The 27,904-nt window shown below is 35.1% G+C and overlaps 1 protein-coding gene across 1 annotated transcript in view; it reads left to right on the top strand.

The window, feature by feature from the left end:
* COL24A1 (collagen type XXIV alpha 1 chain) overlaps positions 1 to 27,904 on the top strand; it is a 392,516-nt gene that overhangs the window by 6,044 nt on the left and 358,568 nt on the right. The window contains exons 2-3 of the mRNA XM_004262981.3: positions 4,329 to 4,393; positions 20,430 to 21,778. Of these exons, the coding sequence (XP_004263029.1) occupies positions 4,329 to 4,393; positions 20,430 to 21,778 (1,414 nt within the window). The remainder of the gene's footprint in view (positions 1 to 4,328; positions 4,394 to 20,429; positions 21,779 to 27,904) is intronic.

Raw genomic sequence — 27,904 nt, forward strand, 5'->3', positions numbered from 1 at the left:
TCCAGCATGTCTAGCATGATATGCACAACACAACAGCGGAGAAGCCCAAAGCACAGCTGCTACCCTTGAGAACTCTATCATCTGCTAATGTGGAAATGTGATATTTTTTTCTTAATTAAGTAAATGTATCATAAATGTAATATCATGGGGAGGGGGGAGCAAAAGCAAAGAAATAAACAAGCCCAGCTCAACTAGACATTTCCCAGAAAGCTTGGATTCATTAGACATCCATTTTATTCAGTGATAGAGTTGGGCTCTTTATCAACCTGATTATATCAGTTAAGCTTGATCTCTTCTCTGTGTTCCAACTTCAGAGATGAGAAAAAACAGTTAAAATGAAAAAGAAGACTTCCACTTACCCTACCACAGCAGAATTTTTTTAAAAAAAATTATTCTTTCCCTCTTTGGACATCCAACCAAAAGTACCCTTATTTTACTTTACTTTTCCTAAGTGTTAAAAGAATTAGGTTCATAGGGAAGAATTGAATTCCTCAGTCATTGAGAGATCTTACTATTATTCCGTTCCTGTTTAAAAATATTTATTGTGTCAATTTTATGTAAGAAATTGATAAAAGGTGAAGACCTGTTACTTGCTCAGATATTTACTTACTAATTAATCATAAAAGGTACAACAGGGCTTCCCTGGTGGCGCAGTGGTTGAGAGTCCACCTGCCGATGCAGGGGACACGGGTTCGTACCCCGGTCCGGGAAGATGCCACATGCCGCGGAGCGGCTGGGCCCGTGAGCCATGGCCGCTGAGCCTGCGCGTCCGGAGCCTGTGCTCCGCAATGGGAGAGGCCACAGCATTGGGAGGCCCGCGAACTGGAAAAATAAAGAAACAAACAAACAAACAAAAAACAAAGAAAAAAGGTACAACATATATGGGCTATAATACAGTTAAAATTAAAGTATCAAGAGTACAGAGGTGAGGAAAAGATCCAGTCCTCTTTAGGGATGATGGGAAAATTCATGGAGCACGTATTCAAATTAGGCTTTGATGATACTGAACATTGTGACAGGTGGAGACTGAGAGCTTTTCAGGCACTTACAAGGTCTGTCCATGGAGTAGAGAATAACATGATATGGCTGGAGCTTTGGGATGTCAGATGTAATTGGTCCATAGTGCTAAAAAAAGAAAAGAGGTTGAAGTTGAATGATAAGGGCCTTGAACACCTGGTGAGGAACTTGACTTTTCCTGCTCTTCCTTAGTTGTACGGTCAGGCCATTCAAGATGGCTGTTCTCTTGCTCTCTGTAAATCCCCTGCTTGACCAGGCCCTGCTTCACTCACATGACTATCCAATCTTCTTAATTATAGGACTTAATTAGTAACTGCCCACCTGTCCCCAGCCGCTGGTTTCCCTGGTAACTGATGAGCCAACCTGATGTCAATCCTCCCTATAAATAGTAGCCTCCTTCTCCTTCTGGAAGGTTGCTGTTTTGTCCTGCTTGCTGTCTGCTAGGTACGGTGCTGCGGGTGTTGCTCCAGGACCTTTTGCTTCAGACTTGTAAGATCTCCTATCCAACAAACCGTTGATGTCTCCTCTGTCGCTGTTTTGGGGCTCTTTTTTCAGTTTAGAGATTGGGCAACTCTGAGGCTTGCCGGCCTGTGGGGTATAGCCCGACAGTTGGCCAGAAGTTTGGGGCAGAATTAGAAAAAGAGAAAGAAGATCACTATTTCATATCATTGGTCTCTCTCTTAGTCATCAAATTAGTACATAGGTGCGCTTACCTAAGGTGTGGCTTAACTGATTTGTCATAATCTCCTAAAATCACCTGGCTGAGGGATGATGTTTGATGTGTTCAGGTTTTCCTGCCTCACGTCAGGAGTAGACTTGTTAACATATCTAGAATAGAACTTTATTTTCCATTTTTTTCCCCTGAGGTCATGGGAAAGTCTGAGTTGGCTGAATTGCCGCGTGAATAGTGCTAGTTACTGTACTCTTCACTAGTTAGCTTTATTCTGGATGGAACAGTGCCTGTGGGTTATTTCTAAACTCTCAGTGAGCCAGATTACTTTGGCCAGGTGAGAAGTGCATCCTTTCATGTTGCATTTTCTGTTAAAACAGCATAATTCTGATATACTGTCCTTCAGTGACCGGAATCTTGAGCTATTTTCTAGTCTTACCGATGTACGTCCTGCCAGTTGAAAATAGAAATTTGAAAGGAAAAGAGCCTCCTTTTACTCAAACTCTAGACCCCGTTGGGATCCATCCTGGAGCACCCAAGGAAATTATTTTCATTTCACACTGTGGTCCTCAACGTTGCACATTGGAATCACCTGAGAAGTGTTTAAAAATCCCTGTGGGACAAATTAAAATCAGAATCTCTGAGGGTGGGGGTGGGGAGGGAAGAACCCAAGTATTAGTAGTTTTTAAAAATCACCAGGTGATTCCACTATGCAGCTCCGGTAAAAAGATGCAAAACAAGTAGGCCTCATATCATCTGTTGAGCATCATCTCTTCCAGAACAGTGGTCCTGGGTGTGTAGTTCCCCAGATCTGCATCATCAGCATTGCCTGAGAGCTTGTTATAATTGCAAATTTTTGAGTCCCACCCCAGACCTACTGAGTCAGAAACTCTCAGGGTGGAGCCTGAGAAATTTTTAACAAGCCCTCCAGGTGATTCTGATACCCACTCATGTTTGAAAATCATGATCTAGAGCAGTAGAAAAGGATTTTTTTTTAAAGGGTCAAATCTTATTTGTGTCGTCATAAAATTAGATACATGTGATTTAAGCAAAATATTAGGTTATTTTAAGTTCAATGTAACTATCAATAGTAAATGTTCTAAATTGTTTTTCCTCAGAGTTTGGTGCACATGCAATCAATATTAGAATCACCTAGTTAAAAATGTATACATGCTGAGGATCCACTTCAAATTTATGAATCATAGTCACTGTGGGACGGCCTGGAATCTGGATTTTTCAAAAAAGCCTCAGGTGGTTCTTTGGCAAACTAACATTTGAGAACCATCTCATGGATGACACCATATATGGGAATCTTTTATAGGCTTCATTAAAATATATGGTCCAGCTATTTGCCCATATCAGTTGAAATTTCTATAATGATTCAGTTGATTAGTTTGTAGAGTTAATGATTGTTAAGTATTCTATCAAAGTCTTATAAAAGCTGTGCTCTGTTTTAAGTATGACCATAGAATGTACATTTTTCACTTACTGAAAAAATGCTTAATACTATTCTAATACAAATAATATGTCCATTATAGCAAAGAGAATAGTATAATTTTATATTGTGTATAAACATACAATTATAATAGTATAATTCTATATTGGCTTACTTTGTTACATTAACATGCTCCTTACTGTTGATAAAGGTAAAAACATAGTGATAAATAGAATATGTACCAATTACTACTAGCACACCAGGAACTTAATAAAAATGATTTTCACAGGGTTCTGTAATCATTCCTTGCAGAAATGTATTTTCAGAAATGTCATTTGAGGAGTCTGAGTTAGACTAAACAGAATCAGTCTATATTGGCAAGAAAAACTAGGTAATAAAATAGTTTTCAGTATGCTCGTCATTACTTTTTGAAACTATCTCTGATTTTCAGTTGGTAGGTAAAGCCAATTATGAAGACTAATCAATAAAATCTATCAAAAGTTTGGTTAAACTAAAAAAATCACAAAGTATTTTTACCTTGCTAATCAATGTGAATGAATATTTTGATTTGTAGTGGTTGAGTACTGTGTTCACAATTACTGCTAATCACAGTGGTCAGTGTTGACATCTACAGGTCGTTAGTATTTTCAGAACCAACGAGTCGTGAATCTAGTGCGAATGATTTGAATATGATCTGCAAATAGATTTTATATAAAAACATTTAAGCAAATAACTGGTTTCATCAATTTATAATCACTGTGGTTAAGTGACTATAAGTTGTATTTTGTGCCAATCTGTAATACTTTGTAAAATTACATGTATGGTGATTTGACATAATATATACTGCTAATAATAATTTCACCTGTACTAGTTCACATTTATTGAGTTTTTCCTGTGTGCCAGGTACTGTTTGGGGTACTTTACATGAAGTTTTTTAGTTAATATTCAAACACCATTATGAGATAGACTTAATAGATGGAGACACTAGGGCACAGAGTAATATAAAGGGTGCCCAAGACACACAGTAAGTGGCAAAGCTGGAACTTGAATTCAGAGCCCTTGCTTTTGACCAATGAGTATTAAAATACTGTGTTAATTAAAATAATAGCTTAATTCTTAATCTTGCACTAGAGTTCATTTTGAATTTTATGATTTATAGGTCATAAATGTCCAACTAAGTTTTTCCCAATTGTTTTTTTTTTTTAGGAAACTGCTTCTTCATTTTATTGTACTATGTGTGTCAGGGGGTGCTGTTCATGCACAAGATCAAGGTAAGAATGTTACCTTGTTACTTATTTACTTATATAAAAAGTCAGCTTCCAGACAGCAAAAGTGCATGACTTTTCAGGTTGTCATGACCTTAAATTCAACATTAAACAATAAAAAATTCTACCCAGTACAATGAGAAAGTAAGGGTGAAGAAACCAATTTTGGGGGAAATATGACCTTTAAGGAATTACTCATATCTTCTGTCTGTGAAATTGCTTACCTTTTTAAGCACACTCTCTGTAAAAGAGAAGTTTTGTATAGTACAAAGGCTTTGCTTGTGACTTCATTTTAAGTGGGAGTTCTTGGGGGTGGCAAACTGTGACTGAATTACCTTTGCACTTCTTGAAACAACACAGGCATATACTAAATGTTCCGTCTAAATTTACATCATTAAGAAACAAAATAAAATGTGAATACCAGGGGGCTTGGGATTTCATTTAATTCAAATGGAGAGGTTTAGAAAGTAGTTGAAGGTTTTGTTTTGTTTTTGCTTGCTATCTAGTTGCTCTGGTGGTATGGTGATAGAGTTTGGGGAATCTATATACACCCTAATTTATTCATTTATTAAACAACATTTAAATAATATTTTCTGTTTGCCACCATAATATCCTAATTGCCAGTGATTGAAATGTGAATAAGGTAATGCGTCTGGCCCCAAAGTGAAAAAACAAGTGCCTTTGTCAAAGGTTAAAAAAAAAAAAAAGCCAAAGTCAAAGAGAAAAACCCTGAAGCTGGATCTACAGAAAATATCACCGTGGTCCTGATTTTTTTTTTTTCCTCCTCTGCTTTGTATCAGCAGGGCTGCCAAATTATTCATTTGACAGAACCAACTTTTCAATTCAATGACCAATTCAAGGTGTCACTTGTCAATTTAGTCAATCAAATAATAGTAGAAAAAGACAAGTAAACAAAATACATGTAGGTAGAGAGAGGGCACAAAGGAGGGGGTGGTACTCTATTTATTGACCAAATTGACCAACGGACATAACGTTAAGTATTGTCGAATACCACATATATGAATTAAAAGGTATCACGGAAGGCATTTTCTAACTGTCTTTTATGGGAAGATCATTAAATCAGGTCACATGTAACTTCATAAATGCTATTTTTGACCAAGTCATTTCTGTTGCTTTAGTTTGCTTTAAGTAGCCAAGAAGAGGAGAGAAACTCTCTTAATTTCTTGCTATCATTACTGTTAGTTTCTGAGAACTTATGTTACCAGTCACTGTGCTAGTAGAATATACATTTTCTTCATCACTACCTCATTGCAGGGTTTTTATAATTATGCCCATGAATTGCTGAAACCAAGATTAAGAAGAAGAAATAACTACCCCAAGGGTTGCAGGCTAATAAATGGAAGATCCAAGATTTGAACTCAGGTATTTAGACTATAAAGTCTACAAATTCTTTAAAATTAAGCCTCTTGGACAAGAGAGAATATAAAGAGGATAATTGCCATTATTAAATATCTATTTTGTGTCTTGTCATTTGCTGGAATTTTACATATGTGATTCTAATCCTCGTAATGAACCTGTAGGGTAGTATCATAGATGAAGAAACTGAGGCCCAAGGAAGGGGCTTGCCCAGCTAAGAGCTGAATTTGGGCCTGTCAAGTCTGACCCAAAAAAAACATCAAAAAAACCCCTACTTCTTTCCATTACACATACCCTTTGCTTTACAGTTGTCATCTGTTAGTGTTATGAGTTTAATAATTTACAAAATGTGTCATTATCCAAATATTAAAAACCCAAAGAAAGATATAAGGAAAGCTGAATATTTATTAATAGATTTTTTTTTAAAAAAGTCAGAAGCAATGAAAGGAGTAAATGAAAGAAATATTTCTTTCAACCTTAAGATTTCATTTACAGAATACAAAATGTGCTTTTTTATTTCAGGGTGAACATCTTTTCAGACTTCATAAAATTTTATTTTGAGTTCTTAACAAAAAAAATATTTTAAAAACCTCTTTGACTTTATAAAATTTAGTACTTTTGAGCACAAAAATGAAATGAAAGTAGTGGTATGTTATTAGAAACTTAGAAGTACTGTTTTCCTAAAATAGTTTATTGTTGAATTGGCATGATACAATAATATAATATCTAATCAGGAGGTTATAAAAACATTTTCAGAGAAATTGTGATTTGATAGTGATTACAAATATCATTTGCAACCTTAATACTGCTGAATATGTATACTTGAGCTAGAGATGATCCCAAATTAGACTTCTCAGAAATAAATATAAATATTTATTGGTGCTTATGATAGTTGCCCAAACTTAAAAAAAAGTAATACAAGTATATAGTTTAAAAAGTCAAGTTGTGCTACAAAATATATAACAGAAAATAATATCCCTTGACCTTACCTAGTCTTGCAATCCTTTACCCAAACTTTCTTTTGGTTTTACTCTCCATAGTTCTTAATAATATGCTTGTATATTGTATTGACTTCCTATTTTTGATGAAGAGAGTTTAACATTTTTACACCATTCTATGCCTCCTCTTCACCCTCTTCTTTTCTTCTATCCTCTATAGTTTTCCTCCTTTTTTTGTTGTTGTTTGTTTTGTTTTCTATGGCACTATGACTAATTCTTAGATACTCCAAAAGAATTTTAAAACTTCTTTGAAAAATATTTTTTTACAAATACACCAAATACTCTAACCATTTGAGTTTTTTTTCTTGGAGATATTTCTTCTGGAAGCTAAGATTCTGTTCTGCCATGGATTGGTAGCTGTCTAAGCTTCTTGTAAATTTGATGCCTCTCATCTGTGTTAGATCCAGTATCTTGGAACTCATATTTTCCTTTTGCATTGTCCATTTCCTAATTTGAGTGGAGCATATCATCCAATAGCATCCTGAGAATGTGTACTTAGGTGTTATACTTCTTGCATCATTGCATTTCTGAGAATGTGTTTATTTCACCCATATGCTTGAGGGTAGTTTGGGTGGGTATAGAATTTTAGGCTGTAAATAGTTGTCTCTCAGAATTTTAAAGACTTCCATCTATTGTCTTCTGGCTTGCACTTAAAAAATCTGATGTTATGCTAATTCTTGATTCTTTATGTATGACCTTTTAATTTTCCACTTTAAACCTTAAGATCAGCTGTTTATCCTTGATATTTTGAAATTTTGCAATAACGTGTTTTTTCAAGTTATTCTGATGAGTAGTCATTAGGCCTTTTCAATGGGGAAATATCTTTCATTTTTCTGGGAATTTTCCTGTGTTAGTTTTTTTCTCTCTGACATATTTATTTCTTCTTTCTATAAGTTCTATTGGTCAGATATCGGATCTGGATTGAACTCCGTATTTTCTTATTTTTAGCTCCGATTTCCCATTTTTGTTTTCTTTACATTTTATATCAGATTTTCATGAGTCACTATTCCCAAATATTTAAATTATTTACTTGTGCTGCATTTAAAATTTTAAGAGATTTTTCACTCAGATTGCGTCTTAAAAAATAACATTTTGGGGGAAGGGAGGGAGGGAGGGAGAAAAAAAAAACATTTTGTTCTTGTTTCTTTGATATAATATCTACTCAGCTTTCCAAAGATAAAAATTTTTTTGAACTTTTATTCTGCTCCCTGTATTGTCTTTGTTTCCCACAAATTTTGGTTTGCTTTGGTCTATTATGTTGGAAAAATTCTTCATAAGTCTATATTACCTGTGTTATCATTTAAAAGCAAGGCAATAAAATTATGCTTGGAAACTCTTTTTGCATGGGTGGGCTTGTTAACTGGTATATTCTACATAGAGCGTCATAAATGAACATTGCTGACCATCTCGTTGTTGGACCGCAAGTGTCTAAGGCTGTCCAGTTTCTTTAGAGAAGAATCCTTCAATTTCTTACTTGTAGAATATAATCCTGGTTGCCACTGTTATTGGAGTTAAATGATACAAAGAGGTTCTTGGGAGGGGGGGAGTTGCTGTCTCACCATTTAGTATGTAGATTTTTACTGAATTCCCTTGTTCTCATTATGGCGCTTCTTTTCCCTCTTCTGCTAGGATTGATTCAGTGTTTCTACATAAGAAAGCTCTAATCTGCAGTTTTGCTCTCAAAGCTTCTTATACAGATTTTCAGACCCTCCCCTCTCTCCCATATGATGCCTCATGCTTCTCTCCTGAATTCCTCTCACTGCTGTGCCCTCTCCCGTTGCGGAGCACAGGCTCCGGACGCGCAGGCTCAGCGGCCATGGCTCACGGGCCCAGCCGCTCCGCGGCATGTGGGATCTTCCCAGACCGGGGCACGAACCCATGTCTCCTGCATCGGCAGGCGGGCTCTCAACCACTGCGCCACCAGGGAAGCCCAAGAATACTGTAAAGTCAAAATTTCCTCTTCTAACATACCCAGTGACAGTGGTGCACAGGTATTCTGGAGCCAGAATCCTGGGTTTATGCCCAGGTTCCAGTGCCTACCAGTTACGTGACCTTGAGCAAGTTCCTTACATACTTTGAGCCTCAATATCAGAAACTTAAAAGTGAGGATAATAATAATTCTTGCTACATAGGTTGTTGTGGGTAAAATGAGAACACATGTAAAGTGCTTAGTGCATGACTATTATATACATGATGAGCATACGATAAAGTTTAGTAGAAAAAAATACTCTGGATCCTTTCCTTTTTCTATATACTGATGATATTGAAAAAATAAAATAAAATAGTTGGTTTTAAACAACTTCCTTTAGTTCCTTAACTCAGTGAACTGGAATTCAAGAAGCCTATATTTGAGTCTTAATTCTGGCATGGACGATTTGGCTGAGGCTATATAGAACAATGGAAAGTGGATATTAGGCACTTGCTTAGTTATTTAGTCAATTTGGGTAAATTGGCAAGGAAAAGAAAAGTATATTGAGGCCTGTATGATCTTCCTCATGGACAACTCTGATTTTATTTTAAACAATCATTTTATTTTTTCATTCCTACAAACTCTAGAAAGAATATAGCTTTGGTGACTTAACTGACCCAGATACATGAAAATTTTAAACAGTGAGAATTTGTTAAAATTAAGTGCTTTTTGTATTAATTTAGTTAATTAATAATGTACTAATACTGTAATTTATTACACTCTTAAATGATATTACTCTATTTTTTAACTAAAAATAGATTAAAAAAATCTTTTAAGCTACTAATTTCTAAGAAATGTAAGAATCCTTACATTTTGAAAGGTAACCATAATACTACCCTTGTTCCTCCAGTTTGTGATACAATATTGTTGAATGTTGACAGGTAAAATGGTTCTTTGGCTCTCTGTACTTGTAAAAACAAGTGTAACCATTGGCTCTCCCATGTCTGTTTCTTTAGGCATATACTCTACTCCACCAGAGTCAATTATATAGCCACTGGAGTGAGTCAAATGCTTGGGTATGAGTCATAGTTTCAGCACCTACGCAGACGCAATTTCTCCTTTTTGTCTCCCTTTCTCCCCCCACTTCCTGTCTGTCTCTCTTTGCACCTCCCTCTCATCTTCCCTCTACCTGTCTCTCTCTTCTCCTAGCTAGTGATAATATCATACTGCTTATTATATAGGTTTTAAATGAAAGGCAAGTCAGGTTGGTGTCTGTGCCTATATCTGAGCATTAGCCTTGCAGGCTTAGAAGACTGATTTTCTTTGGTAGATAGCTTTTGCTTTTATTTGAATGATATTATACTTATCAAATTGCTTTTCACCTAACAGTATAATTTGGAGATCAGTGTAAGATAGGTGCTTGAGGGTGAGCAACTGGAATTGATTCTGGTTTATTAAAAAGCAGAAAGGTTTTTCTTGAAAGCTATTCTGTGGTTCACAGAATTGCCAGGAAGTCTAGAGAATCAGGTCACTAAGAACAGAAACCAGGGAAATTACGGACCACGACCACAGGTAGAGCTACTCTCCAGGAGGAGTATGGGCCACTGTGGCCACCACTGGATGGTGGACACATTCTCCTCTGTCTGTTTCGTTGTATCACTTGTTTCAAATCCAAAGCCCAAAATGGAGATGTCTGTCCATATCGCCAGCTGCTAAGGTGTGGCAAAAGTGTGTAAATGGCCTTTTCATGGTCTGTAAAGAAATGTGACAGCCAGTCTCTGTCTCCTAGAAGTTCCTTTTCCTGCTTCCATCGTGTCTGTTAGAGGTTGTCCTCACATGCTTGGTGATCCCTGGCTCGCTGTTAATATTGAAGAAGGGGGCACCAAAGGGATGACTGAAAGCTCTGTGTGTTGTGAGTGGGACTGGTGGACTAATTGGTTTCATCGAGGGATCTCTGTACTTCACCTTCTGTAGGTCTTTCCTCTTGGGAAGTGTTGTTTTTTGGCAGAAGAATCCACCAGGTTTCTACCTGGGGATGCATGAGTCTGGTTTCCAGAGCTCTGGGACTTGGCTGGGAGGTTTCTGCAGAACAAAGTTTAATAATGGTCATCCTTGCCTCTGGCTGTACTGGAACTATTTATTTCCATTTTAAGATGTTTCTAGAAGACTGATTTTTATTAGCATACTGAGAAAGGATCTATTTGTTATTAGTATGTAACAAAACAACAACAAACCAAAACTTGAACTGAAGGCTTAAAGAAGGAGGTAACACTTGAACTGAGTCTTGTAAGATGCGTAAACTTGGCAAGGAGGGACATACTTACCAGGACTCTGAAAGAATGAGTTTTTGTAAGCTTTGATATGGCAAGAAATTCAAGGAAAAGTTAAGTATCAAGAATAGGAATTACCGTGGAGTGAGAGGATAAATCATTGAGAAGAAATGTGTAAACCAGTGTAAATTTGGGGGCAGTCCCAAAGACCACACTTACTTCTGACACCAACTGCAAGTTTGAGGGTCCCGTCCCCAAGACCAATTTCAGGCTCAATAATGCTCTAGAAGGACTCACAGAACTCATGAAATCTGTTATACTCTGTTATGGTAGATTACAGCAAAAGGATACAGATTAAAATCAGTCTAGGGAAGAGACTCGGGGAGAAGAGTCTAGGAAAGTCCTTATGTGGAGTGTCCAGTTATGCTTTCCCAGTGGAATCATGGTCAGTGCCAACCTTCCCAGCAATAATATGTGATAATATGCACAGGATATTGCCAAGCAGTGAAGTTTATTAGGAAGGTATGGAATGTGAGACTAGAAATATAGGCAGGAGGTTATATCATTAAGGGCCTGAGGGCAGAAATAAGATGATTGAGTTTAGTACTAAAAGCTATGAGAAATACTGATGTGTTGTTGTAGGAAGGGGTGTCATGAACTAATGTTCATTTTCTTCTGTGCTTTAGGAAGCTTTCTCTAGCAGCAGTGTGGATGATGGATGGGACAAGGATGTCTCACAAGAGACAGAGAAATCTATTAGGAGGCTAATATTAAAATCTGACTAAAGAGAGCCTAACTAAGGCTTGTGTTGGACTTGGTGACTGAATAGATATGGAGAATGGGCGGGAAGGGAAGTATCAAAGATAATTACCAGGTTTCTGGGTTAGATGACTGGATCGATTAATTCATTCAAGCAATACTGTGGACCTACTTTGTTTTTAGTCATTGGCCTAGTTGTTGGAATATTACTGTAAAACAAGATGAAGGTCTACTCTGAAGGACTTACATTTCAACTAGAGAGCCAAGTAATAAAGTTTATATATACATACATTTTTTCCCCTAAATTTTCAGCGTTATGAAGAAATTATAAAGCTTAGTAAGACATTAGAGTTAGAGAGTTACTGGGGCAAGGAGGATACTGTTTTATAGTTTAGGTAATATGGCCAGGGAGAGCCTCTCTGAGGAGGTCACATTAGAGCCTAGATCAGAATGAAGTAAGGGTTTAGAGCATTCTAAGCCAAGAGAAAAATAAGTGTAAATGCTGTGAGTTAAAAATGAGTTTAGTGGTTTTAAGGAATAAGAAGAGACCAATTTGGATGGAGCAGAGGTGGGATGAAATGAAGGGAGAGATGAGATAGGTAAGAAGGGAACTGGTGACATAGGTTTCATGCACCCCGTAAAACTCTGGATTGCACTTTTAGTGTGATGGGAAGCCATTGAAGAATTTTGTTCAGGAGAATGCCATGATATAATTTATGCTATAAAAATATTACTCAGACTCCTGGTGTGGTAGTGGGGATCTTCACTGAGAAATGCACTAAAGGAAGAGGAACGAATCTGGGGGAAAATGTATTGAGTTAGAAGTGCTCGTGGGATAACTAACCTCTACTGGATAAATTCAGTGGGCAATTGGTTATTCAAACCCAGAAGAGAGGTTTGTGAGTCAGCATATGTGGTTACTGAAACCATGGTTTGGATGAAGTCATTAGGCTTGATGTTTATAGTTAAAGAGCAAGGCGTTGTCTTGGCAACACCATGATGTATTCTGTTTAAGAAGCAAATAGGTGGAGATACAGTCAGTTCTGCCATCAGGCTACATATGCATTCCGAAAAGTTGCCATGCTAATAGACTGGCTCTAGAGAACTGCCTACATTCAAATTCTGCCTCTGAACTTCCTAGTTGGGTGACCTTGGGAAAATCATTTAAATTCTCTGTGACTTGTTTTTATAACTGTCAGATGGATTAACAATAGCACATATGTCATTATGTTATGAGAATTATGTGGCTTAATACAGTAAAATTCTTAGCATAGTTCTTGGTACATAGAAACAGTTTAATAAATGCTATTATTCTTATTCTTTAAACAATGTAAGCCATCCAATAAAGTGCCTTTATCTGTTGATAAAGAGTATTCTTTAAATACTAACTAATTTCCTAAGTGACACAAACTACATTGATTTCCTGGTTAGAGCCACTCATGAAACAAGTAACTTACTATAGACAACTAAGATTTTTCTTTCTATATTCATCAGTACCAAATATCTAAATTTAAATTTGCAATTTGGTTGTATCCAGGGCTAGGCTTAAATTAATGTAAAAATTCTGTATTCAGATAGAAGACATTTTCTTTATTCTCCTGTTCTCCCCACCCCTCTTGTCTGTGCCTTTTTATCCTTAACAGTTCTCTACAGGCATACCTCATTTTATTGCACTTGACTATTGCATTTCTCAGATATTGCATATTTTACAAATTGAAGGTTTGTGGTAACCCTGTTTCAGTCAAGTCTATTGGTGCCATTTTTCCAACAGCGTTTGCTCACTTCATGTCTGTGTCACATTTTGGTAATTCTCACAATATTTAAAACTTTTTCATTCTATATATTATGGCCTGCGATCAGTGTTTTGTTTTTTGTTTTTTTTTTTTTGTGATACACGGGCCTCACTGTTGTGGTCTCTCCCGTTGCGGAGCACAGGCTCTGGACGCTCAGGCTCAGCGGCCATGGCTCACGGGCCTAGCCGCTCCGCGGCACGTGGGATCTTCCCGGACCAGGGCACGAACCCATGTCCCCTGCATCGGCAGGCGGACTCTCAACCACTGCACCACCAGGGAAGCCCGCGATCAGTGTTTTTGATACTGTTTTGCAAAATGATTACAACTCGCTGAAGGCTCAGATGATGGTTAGAAATTTTTAGCAATTAGCAAATTAGTTTTTAATTAATTAGCAAAGTAGTTTTTAATTAAAGTATGTACATTGTTTTTTAGACATAATGCTATTGCAGACTTAATAGACTACAGTATAGTATAAACATAAATTATTATGCACTGGGAAACTAAGCAATTTGTGTAACTCACTTTATTCTGATATTGACTTTACTGTGGTGGTCTGGAACAGAACCTGCAATATCCCTGAGGTATGCCTGTGTTCTCTTCAGTCAACATCTACTCAAAGGATTTGCTAAACATTCACAGTGAGACATGAGAGGGTAAAACTAGAGTAACAATTAGATTTCACATCAGATACCAACTCTGGTGGCTACCTAGAGAATATTTTCCACTGTGAGATTTCTGTTGGGAGAAATAACCCTGCCATGATTAATTAGGCTTGCCAAGGGAAACGAGGTGGTATGGAGAATACAGTGGCTGTGAGACAATGTGGCAGGTAGACTTTGAAGATGGTAGACTTTGAAGTCAGTCTGTGCTGCAATCCATTTCTACCGTTCATTAGCTGTGTGTCCTTGACCAAGTTACTTAATCTCTCTGGACCTCAGATTCTTCATCTGTGAAATGAGTATAGACTTTCAGTATAAACTTGAAACCATGAGATATTTTCTTTCCATTTCTGTTTCTGGATATCATACTAATGATACAAGGTGAATGAAATAATAAATGAACCTGAAAACTGCATTTTCACCAAAACTAGGGGACTGGTATAATCTGCAGACTCCCAGAATCTTGCTGAGAAAAGCAGGTGCCCTATGGAGTAAAATCAATAGTAAGATTTCAGAAAGCACCAGCAAAAGCCAACTTCCTGAAGGTGAGGAGCACACCCTGAAGTACTTAACCTTTAGCCTTTGTACAAAACAAGTGTCACAGGATCTGGGGAGGACCGAAGCTGCCCAGAAGGAAGTATAAGAAAGAATCACAGATAATAGCTAAATGGCTCAGTGGGGACAGAGCTCAGAAAATGTAAAAATCTGCTTCCTAAGGTGAAGGATTCATTCTGAAGTATATGCCAGTGGAAGGGAATACAGGGGAAGGAGAGAGGAGTTGTGAGTGGGGCTGGCTGTGGAAGTCCTCCTGGACTGGGTTTGGTTCAGAGAAGAAGGTGGGGCTGTATCAAGGAGCCATTTGAGAAGGAAACTCCGGTAATGCTGAAATGGAACCTTTGGGTTTTGAGATTTGGCAGGCATGGCCCTCCATCTTCTCTCCCAGCATCCTTCTGTAAATTGCTGGGCTATGAAACCATAAGTAACGAACATAGAAAGACACAACAAGGTAAAATGTAGGGAAAAGCAGCAAAAACAAGAATGCATACATTAAAAAAAAATCACCTCTGAAGGAAGATCATAAAGCAGAAATATAAGAACTCAGGAAAAGGAAGAGATGGTAAGATATTAAAAGGAAATGAACTAAAAAAAAAAAAAAAAGGAACTGTGAGCTTGTAAAACTCAAAAGAAGTGGTAGGGGAAAAAACCCTTTTACAAATCGAAATGAAATTGGAACATGAAGAGATAAGACATAGGAAACACAAAGATATGAGAAAATCAAACAAATGGAACTGAAGATAAGGAACATTTACAGAGAAATGATATAGAGGACGACAGTGGAGATTCAACATACTTATACTAGGAATTTTTGAAGGAGAAAATCGAAACTATAGAATAAAATAAATATTCAAGGGTGTAATTCATGAAGTTAAAAAAAAAAACCCAAAAACAAAAAAACGAGACTTGAATTTATACAACAAATGGGCATACTGTGTGCCTGGAAACATTTATCCAGAATGGTCAATATGAAGCCATGTCATAAAAAATCGCTGTACTTTGAAGATAAAGAACAGATCTTTTGGGTATGCTGTTAAAAAATCGAGTCACTTAGAAGGAGAAAAAAATTGTCTGACTTCAGATTTTTCTCTCCTAACATTCAACACCTAAGGACAGTGGAACCATAACTGCAAGATATCCAAGGAAAGAAAATACCAACAAAGAATGTTACATTCGGTGAAAATTAAGGTACAAAACTACTAACAATTAAGTCAGGAAAAGTTCTCATGAACCCTTCTTGATGAAGCTAATAGAACATAAACTTCAGCAAAAAGTAAATGAGAAAACAGCTACAAAAGACTGGCTCTATTTAACAAAAGAAAATATGGGAATGAAACAGAATCTAAATACCATATGAACTAACAATGTAGGAATGGTACAACCACTAAAAAAAAATGGGAGGAAAGGGGAAATAAACCCAGGAAGTAGGTTAAGTTTGCTGATTGGCTTATCAGAAGCTGGGAATTAAAAATTATCCAAAGCTTATAAATCAAATACTGTAAGGATAGTATTTAATAATGAAAAGGTAAATACTAAGAAAATCCTATTGACTAATATTAGGTGGTAAAGGGGGAAAAAGGAGAAAAAAGAAAAGGAAACATTGTTCACTGAAAAATAGATATGTCTAAAGAGGGCTAGGGATATTGTATACATTTATAATTTTAAAGGTCAACTTTAGAATAAAAATACAAACATTTCTAATTTCAAAAGAACTACATACAAAAGTAAACAAAGCACAAAAACAAAGCAAAGGAAACAAAGCACATAGTGACTTTAAAAATTGGAAAACATGACATTAAACAAACCACATCAATAACTGTAAATAGATCTAATTTTATATTCAAAAAAATTTTTTTCAGATTAGATCACAAAACAAACTCCTTCCTCTTTACCTAAAGCAGTGTTTCAATGTAGGTGAAAATAAAAGCATGGGCAAAGGTATATCAGACAAATGCAAACAAAAAGTGGGGCAAGGGGTCTTAATTCCAGATAAGGTGCAGTACCCAATAAATATATGAATTTTATGACTATCTCTGCATAGCATTCATAGCATTAATATTCATAAAGTTAAGACCACATGAGATAAAAGGCCAAAAAGACATAATAGTGATGAGACTTTCTTTACCTCTTAGTCCATGAAAGATTAATTGTATAAAAATAAGGGTATAGAGGATATAAAATAAACAACGAGGTTCAGCCAACTGGTATTAAATTCTATGCCCTGAAACACCTTTGTAAGTGCTTACCAAACTCTATTGAAAATTGACCATTTATTAGGCTAAGTTTCAAAACCAAAGTGCAAATTAGACACTGTCTTCTGATCACAATTCTGTTAAGTTAGATTTTACTAACAAAATTAGAAAACAAACAAAAACCCTTCTAACTGGAAGATTTTGCATTTCCTCTTAAATCATTTGGTTCAATGGGAAAATACAAGTAAAAATTGCATAGTTTCTAGAAAACTACAAAAATGAAAATATCACACAAAATGAAAATATCACATCAAAATCTATGGGATATAGCAAAAGCAGTATTGAGGAAATTTATTGCTTAAGTGCTATAAATAACTAAGTGCTCATTGCCAGAAACTAGACAAAGAATCAAATAAACCAAATGAAAATAGGAAAAGATAATAAAGATAAATGCAGAAATTAATGATACAGAAAGCAGACAAAAATAGTAGAAAGGATAAACAAATCCAAAGGCTATACTTTTGAAATAAGTAATAGTTATACTAACGAACAAATAGAGGATTTCTCTGGTGGAGCAGTGGTTAAGAATCCTCCTGCCAATGCAGGGGACATGGGTTTGATCCCTGGTTCAGGTAGATCCCACATGCCACGGAGCAACTAAGCCTGTGAGCCACGACTATGGAGCCTGTGCTCTAGAGCCTGCGAGCCACAACTCCTGAGCCTGCATGCCACAACTACTGAAGCCCACACGCCTAGGGCCTGTGCTCCGCAGCAAGAGAAGCGACCGCTATAAGAAGCCTGCGCACCGCAATGAAGAGTAGCCCCCACTCGCCGCAGCTAGAGAAAGCCTGCATGCAGCAACGAAGACGCAAGGCAGCCAGAAATAAAAAAATAAAGAGTTCTAGATGCAGAGTGGGTTTGAATGCCACTCTGCCACTTATTTAAAAAAAAAAAGAGCAAAATATTCAAAATTGGAAAATTATATAGAGAACCACAGAAATAGGGAAACAAAAAGAATTGTAAGGGAATATTACATGAAGATCTCTGAGTAATACATTTTAAAGCCTAGAAGGAAATTATTTCATATAAAAATATAAATTTAAAAAATTGATTAAAAATTTAGTTGAAAATTAGAATAAATCAATCAACGTAGAATAAATTAGGAAGGTGAATGAAGAGTTATCAATGAAAAAGCCAACATAAGTTTGGTTTACAACTGAGTTTTATCTAACTTCTGAAAAGAATTTTAAAGGTATTTAAACTGTTCTGGGCCATAAAAAATAATGAAGTTCAACATTATAGTCAGATAAAGATAAGGGAAATAAGAGGAAAACCACAGGCCAGTCTTAATTCATAAATATCGATGCAGAGAGTCTACATAAGATATTCTTGAAGAATCCAGTAAGGTATTAAAAGAATAAAATATAACCATCAAGTAGATTTTATTTTAGAAATGCAAGGAAGGTTCAGTCAAGAAGTTTTTTGTGTAGTTAATGCTTTAAAACATTTGATTTTTTAAAAATCCTAGCTATTTGTCATTAAAACTCAGAAATAGGATTGAAGGAAATATATATATATATATATATTAGAATTGAAGGAAGCATATATATATATGTGTACATGTATATATATATATAAATATCAAATATGTATGTATACTAAAGTTTTAAAATAATACTCTTTCTAGTAGAATTTCATTCTAATAGAATCAGAAATTTGAGGCAGTACATAGTATGGGTTAAATACAAAGACTGGTTTTCTTTGGGCAAGTAGCAGCCCTGGATATCATACCACATAATTTTGACTCTTCCTTTATGTAAGAATAGCTGATCTGGCATCATAGAATGCCAGATCATGTTTCCCATACTTTATTATTATATATATTTTAAGCATTGTGATTTTCACATTAGCAGTGTTTCTTCCATAGTTTATTTCTTACAAGCAATTAGCATTGGTTAAGAGTACCCAAAGTCACAGTTTAAGTATGTTATGTTTCAGAAGTGTAAATTTTCATTGAAGATTAGGAATGATTTAGCTGGTAATTCATATTTTATGTTAAAACAAACAGCCATATTATGGAGTAAAATTAAATTTTTTTTATAAATTATGATTTTAAAACATGAGAAGTCAAAGATTTTTTTGTGTGTTTCTATGGGGCTTCTTTAAAGTATTTCCCCAAATTCCTGGAGATGCATATAATTTATAACTGCTGTTAGGAATATTTTGGTGGACATTTGCCACTATATTTGCAATTTGTAATAAAAGTGAGTTATCAAATATCTACTCATTTCCTATAAAAGGAAAGTTAAGATGATGTGTAACCTTGCTGGCTAATCTTCAGAAATCTTTGTTTTTCCTCATTTATCATAGTGATGAATGAACAATTTAACATTTCTTGTTGGAAATGATTATGTACATACAATGATACAAATGGGAGATTTATAACCCAAAGAATAATAAAGATCACATGGCTGACTAAGCTGTTCTGTATCCTTGAGAAGTTTATTATCTTTTACAAGTCCTAGAGTTATAGAACTCTAGAAGTAAATGTCACATCTGATTAGATTCTGTGGGGCAGATTCATTCATTCAGAAATTATAGAACTATTTGAAGGCAGGTATAGTAGATATCCAATAAGGAAGCAGACATAGAATCTGTCTTCAAGAGTTTATAATTGGGTAAGGGAGATAAGCAGTATACTATCAATAACATTACAATGAAAACCAGAAAAATCATAATTATATAATGTATATAAAACCTATATTTTATAATAAATATTGAGAAACTCCACAAACTGTTTGGATTAACAATTACTCTGGAGGACTGAGAAAAAAATGGAAGAGACAGAAATTTAGAAGGGAGAGAAAAAAATACAATGATCAGCAACAGTAAGAATTTAAGTTCTCTTGTCCAGAAGTTTTCAGGGTGACTGGGTACTTTATGTACAGCACACACTTAAGGCATTAGGCATAGGGAGAGCTCTTATGTGACCTGTAAATTCTTGGAAGGTAAAACGGAAAACAGCCTGAAAAATTATAGTTTAAATGGTTGTGTGAACTTAATTTATAAAATGGTTTCCAAATTAAAAATTTCTTTTTGTAAGTATGTCCCTAGTTTCTCTCTCTTTTTTTTTTTTTCCTAGTTTCTCTTTAACACAGAAGTTATAAAATTTTAAGTTCTAAATTAAAGATATAAATGACTATCTGGGAATCTTTGAACATGTAATTCATTGGAGTGACAAGTTTCCTAATTGGGAAGAATAAGAGAACATTTATTAAATTTTGGGTTTAGGGATATTGGGGTGTATGTATGTGTGTGTTTCAGATTATGAGTATAACATTTTATTTTCCCTTTCCATACCTCTCATTACCTAGAAATTAGTTATTGTTAGAGCATGTTTATTTTAGGGGTTACTGTTGATACCTACAAGGAAGATTGTAGGTATACTCAAACATTTATATGAACACATGAATGCATAAGAGTAAGATTCTTTCTCTCTTTCTCTTTCTCTCTCTCTTTTTAATTTCCAGGCATAGATATTCTTCATCAACTAGGCCTTGGAGGCAAAGATGTAAGACATTCATCATCAGTGACTGCTGTACCATCATCATCTACACCATTACCTCAGGGGGTCCATTTAACAGAATCGGGTGTACTTTTAACAAATGATTCTTATATTGAGTCACCTCTCGTGAAAATTTTACCAGTCAACTTAGAACAGCCATTTACAATATTAATTGGTTTACAGTCACATAGAGTAAACAATGCATTTCTCTTCAGCATTAGAAGTAAAAATAGACTGCAATTAGGAGTACAGTTATTACCTAAAAAATTAGTGGTATACCTTGGAGGAAAGCAGTCTGTATTTTTCAACTACAGTGTTCACGATGAGCAATGGCACGCATTTGCCATTGCTGTTAGCTATCAAGTTGTCTCAATGTTTGCTGAATGTGGAAATAAATATTTTAGCAGAGAGACTCTTTCGGAAGTTCAGACCTTTGATTCTAACAGTGTGTTTACCTTGGGAAGTATAAATAATAATTCTGTCCATTTTGAAGGAATAGTATGTCAGTTGGATATTATTCCTTCTGCAGAAGCATCTGCAAACTATTGCAGATATGTGAAACAGCAGTGTCTCCCTGAGACAAGCCTTCTTCATACAACTATGGTACCAGCTAAGATACCAGAAAACTCTCTCTTGCCCAAAAGATTTGGTGAAAAAGTACCGTCGGAGGACACACTTACCAAAGGCAGAAGCATTCTAGATTCCAGAAATGATTCTACGGCAGTGCATAAAGAACAAGAACACCAGATATCAAGATCTCAGTTAACTTCTCTTCGTTCAGAGAATGTCTCTGCTGTGGATCTTGTGAACCATGTGATTCAGGCCAAAGAAATGATCACGGAGCAACTTACTCAGGCAAACCTAAGCCTGCCAATGACACATCATAGCCTCAATGAGCCAAGGAAAAATAGCAAGGAGAAATTTAGTTCTCTTCTAAACGTGTTGGACAATGTCACACAACATAGTGATAAAGTAACTGGTCTGTCACCATTTAAGAAGATATCCTCTATTCTTCAACATACAAAACAAGATACAATTAAGAATGTCAAGAAAGCTATCACAGCAAATCTACACACTAATGAACTTATGGAACTGCAACAGACTTTAAACACAACCTTATACAGAGTGACAGATGAGCCATCTGTGGATAATCACCTTGATCTAAGGAAGGAAGGTGAATTTGATCCTGATGCTACTTATCCCTTCGAAAATAGCTATGAAACTGAGCTTTATGATTATTATTATTATGAGGATCTTAATACAATGCTCGAAATGGAGAATCTAAGAGGGCCAAAAGGGGACACTGGACCTCCCGTAAGTTATTGTTTTTAAAATGTGTCTTAATGCACTAATTTTCCAAACATTTTGAAAGGAATTCTCTAGGCTGAACAGTACAGAACAGATCTGTCTTAGAGATGTACCCTGGCTTACAATGAGTACATTATGCTTGCTGTAATATATCCAACCAGAATGTAACCCTGGGTCAAATATTGTACTTTTTTTTTTTTGGTTTTTATTGGAAGGCTGAAAAGCTTACTTAATTCTGGTAAAGTGGTGAGTAAACTATATGATTTTCTTGTTCAGGTGAAATTCAATCAGGAATTCAACTGCTAAATATAGATCAGCATTCTTTTTTATGAAAAAAACCCATAGGCTTAATGCATAGTCATGTTAAGAGAAGGATATGAAAGTTATAGTAGACTAAATAAAAATACTTTAAATACATTATTAAATATACTTTCAACAAAATCATATCAAAAATGAATTAAAATAGAGTGTAAAATTTTAGATAGAGATAATTTTATAGTGGGTCACTGGGGAAAAGCAAACCCTTACATTATAGAAATTAAAATATTTCACTTAGAATTGTAAACAGTAACATATTTCATTATATCTTTCATGATATAGCCAATTTACATTTATGGATTAATAAAAGTTCCATCTGCCTCATACAAAAATAGCCAGTCAGCCCATCAGTCCATCAGTAGAAAAAGAGCCAAGTCACTTACTTAATAATGCCTAAGTAAAACTATGAGATAATAGACTAATTTTTTTTTAGCTCTGAAATTATTTTGTCATGTAGGTGCAATTGTAGATGGACATTTGAAAATTTTTTAATCACTTAAAATTCATTTAAAGCTATTTAAAATCACATTAGGAACATTACGTTTTTGCCTTTCATATTTTTGAATACCTTAAACAATCAACTTATATGTTTTTAGAAATTGTTTTTTAGGTTGCAAGCAGACTAAAATATATCTTAAGGTATTTCCTTTATTTGATGAAAATAAAATTTGAAACATTTGTTTAGTTCCAGAAATCATAGAATAGGAGATGACACCACTTGCTGAGCTTGTGTTTCTTTTGCGGTTATTACTCAGTGATTTGATAGGTATTGAGCAACTCTTATTAGTGTGAATGTTTAAAGGGTTTAATAAAATCTGAATAATATAGAGAAATAAACTTTTCAGCTATGACAGTTATCAACATATTAGTAATAAAATTGAGCCATTAGGCAGGTCATATTAAACAAACAGTTATGTAAGCTATTTACTTTCTTCAAAAAAAGTCAGTGATGAGTGTTAATCTCTTCTCTAAATTCAAGAATAGTTGTTTCAGCATTGGTATATTCAGCAGATACTAACTTAGTCTCTGCTTGGGCAAAGCAGAAACACAAGGTATGTATAACAGAGTTACTGCTCAGAAGGAGCTTACATTGTGGTAACGGGGACACAGGAAGTACATTTATAATTATATCTCAGGGTCAAGTAAGATTAAATGTCACTGAGAGATACAGACTAAGTATATGGAGTACACATTTTCAAAGGGAAGAAAAATAGTTTTTGAGGGGATCCCTATGAAAGATCACTTAAGGCTGAATGTGTTCAGGATAGGTTCTTGTGGACAAAGTTTTCAGAACGTCAGCCTCAAAGAATGGATACGATTTTGATAGGTGAAAGGAACTGGCATATCTTTTATGTAGGAGAAACAGCAAAATAGTTATAATTTGAGTTCTCATTAATTTTTGGTTACCGATAACCAAAATAGTTATAATTTATTGAGTTTTACCATGGTAGCAGGCACTCTACCATGCCCTTTACGTTTGTTATCTTAAAAGAACTTTGTAAGTTTGATATTATTATCCTCATTTTTCAGGTTAAGAAACTGAGGCCCAGAGGAATTAGTTTACTTGTCCATAACCACATTGCTAATTAATGATAGAGCCAGGATTTTGACCCAGGTTTTCTGCCTCTAAAGCTCAAACTCTTTCATGATATTAGGCTGAATAATGTTAGACAAATATAAGACCCAAGACAGATGTGGATAGGTTGTAGAGGTCTTAATTTTCAAACTGATAGTTCTAACTTTATCTTGGTTCTCAGTGGGGAATTCTGTAGGTTTCTAAGCAGAGGCATGAATAGGGAAGTCAATCTGGTGGCAGTGCTCAGAGCAGACAGGAAATTCCTGTTATCATCTGGATGTTACAAGACTAGGACATTATCTAGGATGCCAGCGGTGAAAATGCAAAGGAGAGGTAGGATTCAAGAGGTATTTTGAAGGAAGGTTTGGTAGAAACCTAGGAAATTAATTGGACCTAGGGACCAAGTAAAAAGGTAGAGGATCCAAGATGGCTTCTAAGGTTTTAAGCCTGTGGATTGAGAGAATGGTGATACCATTACTAAAACCAATAATTAAGAGAGGAAGTTGATTTTAGGAGAAGAAATCAAGTTAAAACATCTAAGGTGCTGTTGGCAAATCAGTAAACTGTTGGAAGAGTTGAAGAAGCTGAAGTAAAAAAGAGAGGTCAAAGTAGGGGGTATAGATATGGGAGTTTTCCTGTCAATATTATATCAATAGTTGAAGCTATAGAGTCAGATAATTTTCAAGGAAAGGAGTTCGGCATAGAGTCGAGAGCCAAATCATGAGCCATGTTTGCTTTGTGGTTATAGAAGAAAGAAAAAAAAAAGCAGAAATGTGATGGAGTAGTTAGAGAGATGGGAGAGAATACAGTATACTATCACAAAAGCCAAAGATGAGAGTTTTGAGAAGAAATTGATCAGCAGTGCTGAAAGCTACAGCTGAGGACTGAGAAAAAGTGGAGGAAATCCTTTGGATCTTCTGATGGGAAAGTCATTATTGAACTTTGAGAATCTGACTTCAGCATAGTGTAGAAGTCTAAAGGTAGATTTTAGAAAGCTAATGAGAGAGTGAATGGTGATGAAATGATGAACTTTGTAGAGACTGCTGCACTGCTTCTTGAAGTGGATGTTACTGTGTGAAGTCTGAGGCCAGCCTGATTTTTCCTACTTGTAGGTGACTGTTTTTCCTCTGTATGCCCATGCAGTTCTTTTGTTATCTTTGAAGTTCATTTCATCAAACCTGTTAGGTTCTGTATCAGTTTTTTCTGGTACTCTTTTGATCTGAAGATTATTTTTACTTATTATAGAAAAGTCTCTCCTTATATTCTCAGGTATTTTTCTTTTCCATTTTTCTATATTATTCTTCAGGCATACCAGTATATGTTAAATGTCCTTTGTGATGATAGTATTTATTATCTTCTCTACAGTCATGTCCATGTGATTGCATTTTTCCACTTTGTTTTATGTGAATTCAGTTAAACTACATCCATATCCCTTAATTGATTTGTTCAGTTGTAGTCAGTTTTTATTGTTTGTGACCTGGCTTTCATCTGTAATTGTTTCTTTTTTGCTCTTTCAATCTTTAAGCTCTCTGGCTCACATTTTATTACCTTGGTTGTTATTTTTAATGTCTTATAACTCTTCTTTGAGCTCTCATTTTGTAGAAAAATAGCATCTTGAAATTTTTTGAATCTATAATGAACTATATGAACTTTTTCTCTGTTGCATGGAGTGATTCCTCTTCTGGTAAACAGTTTTCATCTACTTTTAATTTACGTTTCTGTTCTCACACTTTCCCCTCCCCTCAATATGCATAGGTCCCTTGCTGGTTTCTTTCTGGTTATTACTCATTTTTAAAATAAAGACAACTCTATCTGGGTCACTATTTGCTTCAGAATTGTATAGGGAGAGGCAAAGGGAAGTAGTGGTACACAACATCAAATTTAAGTTGCTATCTTCAACACCGTCTTTCCATATTTATTTTGTCATCTATCCAGAAACATATCTCCTCTCATTTTCATGTACGTGAAGCCCTCTATATTGCTCTGAGAAGTGATATGATGATTTATGCTCTTGTCTTCTACCCCCTCTCACAACCAGAAATCTCCTGAAGTTAGGAGATTTGTTGCAGATCATGAAAATGGGTTCTTCCTCTTCAGCTCTACTTTCCTTACTCTTGGTTGTTTGAACTGGGTCTTTACAGGGTCATGAATTATATGTCCTGTGGCTTTCCCATTTCCTTAAACTTTACTATTGTTATTAAAGGATTGTTGGTATGAACTTTCTGGACTGATACACTTTTAGGTATCTGTAGCCTGTCCAAGCTTTGACGTCTGAAGAGGTTTTTTGTTTGTTTTTTGTTTTTGGTCATCTCTCAGCATCTTTCCTTACTCCAAACTGTCTCAATATTTGGAAGAGAATTTTCATATTTTTGGTTTGTGGTTTTGGTCTTTTCCTTGTTTCATCAGAGATGTTTTCTTCTTTTGGTGTTTTTTGTTGTTTTCAGTGGTTTTGAGGGAAGGAGGGTTCTCATCCTGCTATCTTTTATATAAATTCTCTAGTGATTGATTTAAAATATAAATTAGATCATGTCATTTATCTGCTTAAACTCTTCAGTGACTGAAGAGTAAAGCAGTTAGAATAAACTAAAAACTCTTTATCATGACCCATGCAGTCCTATATCATCTGGCCCCTGCTTTCCTCTGCAACCTCATTTTGTTCCACTTTTGCTTAATCACACCGTTGGGTTTCTTTTATCTCCTTGATAAGACTGTAATTTTTCTTTGTTTTGTTTTATTTTACTCATGCTCTAATTCATTTTACTCCTATTTTCTGGAATTTTATTTTCTCCTCTTTCGTTACTCCTCTTCATTTTTTAGATATAACTTAGCACTTCCTCAGAGAAGCCTTCTCTGATACCACAATATAAATTATGTACACTGTTGATCTCTCTCGGTTGCTTGTTCTTTTCTTCATATCACTAAATAAAATGTATATTATGTGTTTATTTATTAATGGGTGTTTTTTTATCTCACTGCCACCTCCAGGAGGGTTTGATGTTTACTAATGTTTATTGAGTGAGTGAATGAATGAATGAGTGAATGAATTATAGAGGGAACTTTAGATGTAGGACTTCCAAGATTAATTGACCAGATATTACTATCTCTTAGAAGGACTGAATACATTTGCCTTAGTATATATATTACCCTAGTAATAATAGTATTATAACTAACATTAATTGAGTACTGCCTGTGCCCCAGCCATACCTTTTAAAAAATTTCTCTATAGTTTATTGGTTAAGTACTTTATATCAGACATAGTTACAGGTATTTTATATAGTACAATATCTTTAATGCTTACAATAACACTGAAAAATAAATTTTTTGTCATCAGTATTATAAAGATGAGGAAACTAAGGCTTAGATAGAGTAATTGACTTGTCTAGGGTCATTCAGCAAGTAAATGATTGAAGCATGATTTGAATCTAGATTGGATGATTGCCATACCATTGCTCTTTTAATTGAATTATACTTTCTCTTAATAACCAATAACCTGAAAGTTAAAGTGCCTTTTTTAGTACTTTATTTATCGAAAATAATTCATAAAAAAAGTCATATAAAATTACTTTCCTTCTCTGGTTTCTAGAAAATGCCTATTAATAACCTGTTCTCAAAGATATGGAAATGCAAAATTGTGAAGACAAGTTAAAATTGAGTTTTATTTATTGCTTATTAAACAATTCAAATATTTCAGTCACAACACAAAATATAGTCTTTTCTCCTTAGTATCTAACATTAACTGTAATATTAACTTCTTTTTCAGTGTGAATGTAGTAGTGTTTTCTTATGTCACAAAGTAGCGTGACAGGGCAATAAACCAAACTAGATATTTTGTTTTAATTTTGCATTTAGTTTTTATTTTTAGTTCTTATTTTGGGGGACTTCAAATCATCAGCTGGTAAGTTCTGATGATAACAGCAGAACCAGAAATAATTTGAAAAGAATTTTAATTTTTTTTGAAAATAAGTGAAAGTGAGTTTTTGATGGAAGCTAGTGATATAATAACGATGCAGAATATTTGAATGGCTCAGGAGGGAGAACAGAAATATTACTCTTCTGTGGTTGAATAAGAATATTCCTTTTCTCTTAATATTAGAGAATACATGAAAGGTTTTTATTAAGGAGTAGGAGAAGGAAAAAAATTAAAAGGAAAATGGACAGTTTGAAATATAAAGAGCATTAGAAAACTGCAAAATGACTAGCATTAATAAAGGAGAAAGTTTCAAAGATAAAAATGTTAC

This window comes from Orcinus orca, chromosome 1, assembly GCF_937001465.1.
Source record: "Orcinus orca chromosome 1, mOrcOrc1.1, whole genome shotgun sequence".
NCBI lineage: Eukaryota > Metazoa > Chordata > Mammalia > Artiodactyla > Delphinidae > Orcinus > Orcinus orca.